Consider the following 8,787-nt stretch of genomic DNA (forward strand, 5'->3'; position numbering starts at 1 on the left):
AAAATCTGGTTCCAGAACCGCAGGATGAAGTGGAAGAAGGAGAACAACAAGGACAAGTTCCCCAGCAGCAAGAGCGAGCAGGAGGCGGTGGAGCGGGAGAGGCGGGGAGAAGGAGCTGGGGGAGTCCGGCGGGGGGAGCGGTGGAGGTAGCGGGGAAGGGGGCGGAGGAGTCGGCGCTGTGGGGTCACAGGGCCCAGTGAGTGATGACTGCTGCGAGAAAACCCATAAACAAGTGTAGGGAATGAAAAAAAAAAGAATTTGGAAAGAGGGGGAATTTGGGTGTAACCTAAATGTTAGACAGGGGTGATGGTGGGTGAGGTTAGGGCCGGGGACTTTTTGTTTTTGTTTTTGTTTGTTTTTGGTCCCTTCCAGATTCATCAGATGAGTCTGCAATGACAAGCTGTGAGTTAGACGGGCTGCAGGGGGTCTGCTGACTGTAAAAACCACAGAAAAAAAGAGCTGTGAAGCACCTAAAGACCCCTAAATCAAATTGATTTGGGTGGAGCTAACCAATCAAACTCGAGTGTAGCCTATCCCCACACCCCAACCTCCCTCTCAAGAAAAAATAAAAATAAAAAATAAATAAAAAAAAAGAACAAAATAATTTAATTTCTTTGTGGAACAAGTATCGTGGAACATTTCTATATTGTTAGAAGTTTATCATTAACAGTTCATCTTTGGCAGCTGTATAGTTTTTAAGTTAAAAAATGATAATGGTGCACTTTTTACTGTAATTCTCATGTCAGTGTTCTTGTTGTTATGGCTATAATTAATTGATAATGTTGAAGGTGATGACGTAGAGATTAATGAAATTTCCAACAACATGAAACTGCCTATTTATGCTGTTTTAGTAGGTTGGGTCTCTTTTTTACACACTCCTATCATTCTAGTTCGTTTTTGACCTATGTCAATGATGTTTGTTTTATGTTGTATTCCTATATGTTTTAAAAAAGGGTTAGAAAGCATGTGCACAGTGCAGATTAAAAAAAAGAGAACATTCTTAAAAATAAAAATAATAAAAAAGTCTTTTGAAAATTACAGCCTTCTGGATCTAATTTATAAAATTTTATAAATGAGAGGAATGAAGGATTATTTATACGCAGTTTAATCTTGTCTCATTGTCTGATATAGATTAAGACTTTTTCTTTATCGGTTAGAAACTAGAGAAAACCCAGCCCTCTGTGGAGCTCTGTAGACAGACTTAAGAGTAAAAGACTTAAGAGTAAAAACATTATTCAGTTTTTAAAATGGGTCACAGAAAGTTGGACTTCATATGACTGAACTGGTGTTTTGGTATTGTTATGGATTTTACACAATCAAAGTTTAAGATTTATGATTTTCAAAGACTTTTCTGCAGAATATTCAGCTGACACTTGAGGACGTCACGCTAACTTTTGAGTTGTCTAAAATTTCAAATGTTTTGGAAACAAACTTTTTTTTAGTTTTACAACTCTTTTTAGTAGATATACAAGTTATACATCAAAACATCAGCATTTTTGTCTTTAGTCATGCAGCATGTCTCTCACTGCTATAAGATTTTCTCAAACCACCCCAGAAATCAGAGAGAGCACACCAAACTTTCACAAATTTCCGTTTACTTTAAAAATACTCCCTTCAAAACTGTAGGTGAAGGGTCTTTTTAACTTATTAAGAAACATAAAAATTTATATGCATGACCATTAGAGTCTTTTGCAGGTCAGGGTTCAAAAACATCTAAGATCCAGCTTCTAGTTTTCACCCAGCAACTGTTTAGTTGATGCTTGTTTTTTAGCCTGTGTTCTTGTCTACCTCTCATTAATTTGGAAATCAGGGAGTGACAGATGCAGGTGTGTGTCTATCATGGTAACCATAGTGTGCCATTGCTAGCAACTTTAACATTTCTTTTGTTTGAGGTTTTCTGCATTTAATAATTTCTTAGATTTTTAGAAAGTGATATAATTTGGGGCAGTAGCTGCAGTGACAGCTTTCAGAATATCTTCTGAAACGTTTTAGTTACTGTACAGTATGTTGTTGTTCCAGTATTATCTTTTCTGGACAGATAAAACTATAGAGTTCAATGGGTCAAACATTAAGACTCATCAATCCTTTGTTTCCACCAGCAACCCCGTCGCTCCCTATTTCAAATCATGACTGCACACACAAATCATTTTTATTCAAAGAACACCTTATTTATGGGCCGATCCTCCACCTCCACTTAACATTATTACAAGCCTCAACATTCATCATTAAAATGCCTTTCATCATCATCCCCATTACTTCAGGTGAGTTTTTAAATTGTTTTCAAATGGGATGATTAAACACTGATTTGGATGTTTACACATTCACTACTACAATATGTAAGTGTAATTTAAACTTAAACTTGTCCACCATTTATCTTGACTGGCTGGGCGTTGAGAGGAGAGGAAAGAGACAAACAAGCACAGAAGTGCTGGACCAGAAAGAAGTGTGCAATAGCAAAAATGGTTTTGCACCTATTTTAACTTATTAGTGAATATTAATTGCAAAACGTATCTTAATTTTCAATAAGTTCTTCAAAATACATTTGTCATCTGTTGACCCTCTTTAGGTCTTACATGTATACTCTGTATTTAAACCTATCATTCATTTTACAATAAGGAACATGTAGGTAACAGCTTGATTGTTAATGCTTTATGAAAAGACATTCCCCTCATCTTAAAATGGGCCATAAAACACCTTAAGGCGGGCTTGAGGAAATGCATTTAAAAATAATTACAAATAGCATGTTGCTTTTCTCCTAACTGTTTCATAAGATGAAAATTGTAGTACTGAATGGGTGAGAATTTTTACCAATGTTTGTTTTGTCATTATGACCTTGTTTGATTTACTACTGTAAGTAAACTTGGTAGTACTGCTTATATACTTATAACTAGTGATAGTCTGGGTCATGAATCTCTGTCTCTGGTATTATGAACCAGAAGCTAAAAGATTTGGGAACTATTGTTACATATAAATATAAAGTAGCTTAAGATACTACTGTACTACTATTTGGTGTATATTGTGGGATGAGAAGTTCATCTTCATTTTTAAATTGATCATGTCTAACTTTCTCTATGAGTCATTTGTGTTTAACTTTGATCCAAACACTAAATGGTTCAAAATAAAAAAAACTGCTTATTTTTACTCCATCATCGTCTTATTTAAAAGAAGGAACAAGGAGACAGTAAACATTTTTACATGTGAAAAATCATGTGATCACATGTGCTAATGCAAAAATGTTTCAATTACAGCAAATTAGAAAAATCTCTTTGATGCCGTTCATTGTAATAGAGAGCTATGACAAAAATGTTTACTACTTAACATACTAAAAAAACTTTAAGTATGTCCCACTTTTGCATAAAACACCAACCATTGAATGCCAAACTGCACTTTTTACTAATTTTATTTACACTAACAAAAAGAAATGTTGCATTTTATTGCAATAATGCAACCATGTGAAACTCCACAAGTCTCTGAACAACATGATACCATCTTACACCAAAGTTCAGCCAATCATGTAGGACTGCTGTTGTATGTTTACTTGAAACAGATAGTGACAGAAGCTGGAGCACAAAACATAAAGAGCAAAAGATTTTTGACATTGTGTAATGATTAACTTATCCCGTTCCAGAGCAAGCCTGCCTCTCATGCCTTGATTTCTTGAACATAGGCTACAGAAGTTTATTTATTTTACTTTTTTTTCCATGCAATGTTAGCAATGCACCAGAAAAGCAAGAAAACAGAGTCACAGCTTCAGGTGCAGTGCTTGCATGATAAAATGCAGGGAAACACAGATATGGGAAGTGCATGGATGTGAAGTCGTAATTATTTTGTACCCAACTTAAATGAGACATCAACCTTTGTGTACAAAGGGGTAAAGTTTTGTGGAGGGACAAACTGAATCCCACATAACTGCTGCATCTCTGCTGCAAAGCAGGTTTGATGTGGACTACAGTGAAACAAGATTACATGGCAATATTGTGTAGCTCTAGTCTGACTTGTTCATCATGTAGTTTTGTTAAACCTTTAATAATCCATTAGAGATGCCATTTTCCCACTTCTGTGTCATGTGTGAAATGACTAAGGTAGCATTAGTCAGTCCAGTGATAATATGACTTACCCAGAACTGAGGGGGGAAGTATAACCCTTTTCACACTATAGTTCTGTAACATGGACACAAAAAGGATTCCTCCTTTAAGACATTTTTGATCATTTACACATGAATCACTCAGTCCAGCCATGTCCTATAACAATGTTTGCGCACACATGAAGCCGGTGCTGCATAATCAGTGAAGTGTTGGTTAGAGAGGAGCGCTGCACACACTCCACACAAACTTACCAATTTGGCTCAGCCCCACTATTTCAGCTGTTTCACACAACAGCAATGCAGAAACAAGCCTTGAACGTGTTATGTGAAAAGACCATTCGCTTGCAGCAAACAGCAGTGCAAACCAGGACACCTTCTTTCCTTGCAGCAAATGTTCTAACAGCCTCCTTGTGATAATCTCTAGTGTTTTCTTTTTGTGTTTTTTTTTTCTTAACTTGCCTACTGTTCTAAATACTTCAGCCTATGTAACCAACTTGACTTACATGAATTACTTAAGACCTGACACTGCGTCATTTGAGTCATGCATTTGAGTCTAGACTGCTAAGTTTCTATAAACAGCCAAAGCATAGACTCAGGCAAGCGATGTTTAGAAGAGCAACTTATCTTTGCTGAGGTCTCCAGGAATCAGCACATGTATAGAAGTGAATGGATGCATTAAGTTGGGTGAACAAGTGCTTTTTTCCTTTAGTTGACCAGGTAAAGTTCCAAGTTATTGAAGAACAAGCTACGATATTTCTCACCACCAATCCTCTTCAAGCATTTGTGCCTTCACATAATTCTTTGCAACAACATGTTCAGATAAGTGTGTTAATTAGTGGTGCTAATATTTTCTGTGAACTTCAAACGGAATGAGTTTGTTTTATACATGAGGAACAGATACTGATGTGCACCTCAGAATAGTGGCAATAAACTGCTATAATCTGAGAGATGTTTGTGGGGACCCCTTGTTGATAAAATTAAAAAATATATATTGATGTACACTTTTTCTCCTGGCTCCAATCTTTATTGTAAAAATTGTGCACATTCAGTTTTTTATTCACCCACATGCATAAGGCAAAAAGGAGGAAAGGAAATAGAAGAGCAGTGACCAAGGAGAAAAGTTTGAGATATTCTGCCAATCAGATCTTTTTTTCCAGACCAATGTGTTTATAAGCTCAAATCACAACACAGATGTTGTTTGCAATTGATGTGAGCAGAGGATTTTTTCGGCTGCCATTGTGGTTACAAAAAAATCGTGATTTAGTACAATAGTGTGTCGGTCTTGTTGTGCTCTGACAGCAATAGTGATGAAAAAGATAGTCTTAATTGGTCACTTCTCAGTCACATTTTCAGACTTATTCTGCTTTGTGACAAAAAAGAAGAAAAATGAGAAGGAAAACAGCTTTATTGTATATTTGGTTTTGTGTAGAAGAGGAGCAAACAAATTCAAATTTAATTCAGTTCACTTTAGTTATATAGCACTAACTCACACCAAAGGTCATCTTAGGGCATTGAACAAACACATCCACATATATTATAGAAAACCAATTAGTAAAATGTATCTATCAAAATATGCCAACAGATTGTGTTGAATCTTCACTTTGTCACAATCTCCCATCCTGAGCAGCACGTTGGCAACAATGGAATAGAACAACTCCCTTTTAACAAAAAGAAATCTCCAGCAGAACCAGAACCAGGCTCGGGACAAGCAACTATCTGCCTCAACCAGCTGTGGTTAGATAGGACAGGAAAGGGACACAGACAAACACATAAAGATTGGATGAATATATTTGTTACAAAGCAAATATCTTACAAAAAATATAATAATAAAAACTTGCATTTCATATACCTTCTGCCCAACTGTTTGTAGTCATGCGTTTATTAAAAAAAAAAAAAAGATGTAATCCTGAAATCAGTGATGGAATTTTGAACATTCAAAATAAAAACATTAGGGACAAAATGTCATTACAAATACTCATATTATGACTAGTTCAAAAGCAATTCTAGACATCACTAATTGGAATAATAACTAACAACATACCCACAAATATCTATAACATTTTTTTAAGAAATTGATGGGATGCCATTTTAACATTAAACTTAAGATTAAAATAGAATTATGACCAGTAACAGGTACATTGTGGATATTTAAAATTTTAGGTTTCTGTGAAAGTTATATTTCAAATTTCCACAGTGTTTATTCTAAATTAAACAAATGTACTTCTGGCTATCTCAAGCTGAATACTCCAAACAAAGATGTGGGATTTGAGGTATGTTATCTTAGAAAGGACAATGTTTAAAATCTCTGACGTATTATTTTATTTTGTCAACTACATCTGTTTTTTAGACATCTGTCATCCATACTGTATTTGTGTAATTAATCTGTGCGATTAAATGTTCAAATAGCCATGTGAATGGCATAAACCTTTTTGACACGTTCTGAGATGTTCCAACCCATCACTCCTGATTAGCTTGCATCAAGGAAAACAGACTGTCTATGATTTACCATAGAGGTTTGTACACTGGCTGCACAGAGTCAGTAGAATTATGCAGCTCAGTCTGATGCTTTTCAGTGAAAGATGTTTTGTTTTCCCCTAATCTAACAAAAAATATGTAAATACTTGATTCTCTGATAAAGAACTGGGAGCAGACTTAGAGAAGGAATATAGGGAAGACTGATCAGTCAAAACATGGTTATTCTCTTGTGCTCCACAGGTGGCACTCTAGTCCTCTGAGAAACCCTTTTGCAAGAGACTGCTGGTGACTCTGCAGCTTCAACTCCCCCGTTGCTTTGTAGTAGTTCAAACAACTGGGCAGAACTCGTCTTTTTTCAGAGCAGTGCTGTCTGAGGAAGGAGAGGTGTATTTACTGTGCTGTTAGAGACAGTTCATCACGTCCTTCCCAGTTAAAGGCACTGTACAGTAGTGTGTGGAAAGAGGAGTAGGCCTGTTATTTGAGCCCAATGAAAAACTTTTTACACTGTTGATTCTGTTAACAAAAGTAGAGCTATGTCTGTCTCATCTGTCTCTTCTTTGTGTAGATCTGTTACAGCTGAGTAAATAGAAGAAAAAAAAAATCTAATTCAATGCTTTGTGAATACTCATTAAATGGTAGTGTATTTTTAATAAGTCACAAATGAGTGTGGGGCACACAAAACTAAACTGACTGGTTGAAAAAGTGTTTATAGATATTATACTTATACTTATTACTTAAAATTTGTTTTTGTTTTACAATTCTGCTAAGTTGGACATAAACTAATAAAATTATGTTATTTTATTTGGAAAGCAAACAAAAAATTTGATTCAGGAAATATTTTTTTAAATCAAAAGTCAAGATTTGATCTTAAACTAAAAAAGAAACGGAAACTATTTTCAAAAGGGTAGCAAAACTTTCTTTCAGTTGGATATTAATTTCTTGTGTTTTAACTTGTACTTTTTTATAGCTGGATTTATTTATTTATTTTTGCCAGTTTTTAGATTTGACTTTTTCATCTTTAGACCTTTATTTTTGGTTTGAGATTTTATTCTCACCTTGACATCTGTTTTTACACTTTTCAAACTATTGGTTCTGATATGGCATGAATGGCAAGGCTTTAAAAGAATATGACTGATAACTTATCATACACATAAAATCATGAAGGGGGGTGTGTGATTGTTTTAATTCCAGGGTTTTACATCCTGTGTTTACCAGGTTTTTAAATGATTTAAACCTAATTGTAAGTGTACAAAAAACACACAACAGTTTCCACTGTGTGATTATTTATTCAGCAAAAAAAGTTACAGCTTCCATATGATTTTCAAGAAAAAGTATCAGCCATGTGCTCCTGATTAGATGTACTGATGAACTGATCATCATCACTGTGACCACCTCTATAAAAGCAGAATTTTTTTTCTTTTTTTCTGTTTGATGCTCTGGAGCATAAAGGTGTGTGTTAACACAATTCCAAGCAGGAAATACAGCAGCAGTGACATTAAAGAAGGAAGTGCTGCTACCCATCAATCAAGAGAGGGTTATAGTCCTTTTCAAACTCTTCAGAGTTTATCAATCTACATATTGAAAAATTATTTACAAGTGAAAAACATTTGAAACAATCTGCCAGTCTTCCCAGGAGTGAGATGTACCAGCAAATTCACCCAAGTTCACACAACAAAATGCTCAACAGGAAAATTATCCAGAAAACTCCATTTCAGATGCTGTATGCTCCTCTTAGCATAGCCATCCTTCCATCCATTCTAGAGACATCTGTCCTACAGCTGAAGCTTAGACCAAACTGGATCATGATGACACATGAGAATGATCCCAAACACAGGAGTTAATCTACAACAGAATGACTGAAAAAGAAAAACATCAAGGTGTTGTAATTGTCCAGTCAAAGTCCAAATATCAACCTGACTGAATAACTGAGGTAGGACCTTAAGAGAGCTGTGCATAAACCAACATCTGCAAACCTCAATGAACTGAGGCAGCGTTGGAAAGAAGACTGGGGTACAATTCCTCCAAAACCATGTGAGAGACTGATAAAAGTCAGACAGAAAACCATTACTGAGAGTTATAGTTGCTGTAGAAGGTTCTATAAGTTTCTACATAGGGTGTAGGTAGTTTGTCTTACACAGCTTGTCCATCTTGGCTTTGATTTTGTTTATTAGGTAATGACATGATAGAATGTAATGTGTCTTTTTATGTTCAAATGTAAGTTTTATAAA

General features: G+C 35.4%; 1 protein-coding gene across 1 annotated transcript in view; it reads left to right on the plus strand.

Annotated features, from left to right (window-relative positions):
* hoxb8a (homeobox B8a) overlaps window positions 1–5,021 on the plus strand; it is a 12,443-nt gene extending 7,422 nt beyond the window's left edge. Inside the window, 2 exon segments of the mRNA XM_037978712.1 lie at window positions 5–105; window positions 107–5,021. Of these exon segments, the coding sequence (XP_037834640.1) occupies window positions 5–105; window positions 107–238 (233 nt within the window). The 3' untranslated portion in view covers window positions 239–5,021.
* Window positions 5,022–8,787: the final 3,766 nt, after the last annotated feature.

The sequence above is a fragment of the Kryptolebias marmoratus genome, linkage group LG12 (assembly GCF_001649575.2).
Source record: "Kryptolebias marmoratus isolate JLee-2015 linkage group LG12, ASM164957v2, whole genome shotgun sequence".
NCBI classification, from domain to species: domain Eukaryota; kingdom Metazoa; phylum Chordata; class Actinopteri; order Cyprinodontiformes; family Rivulidae; genus Kryptolebias; species Kryptolebias marmoratus.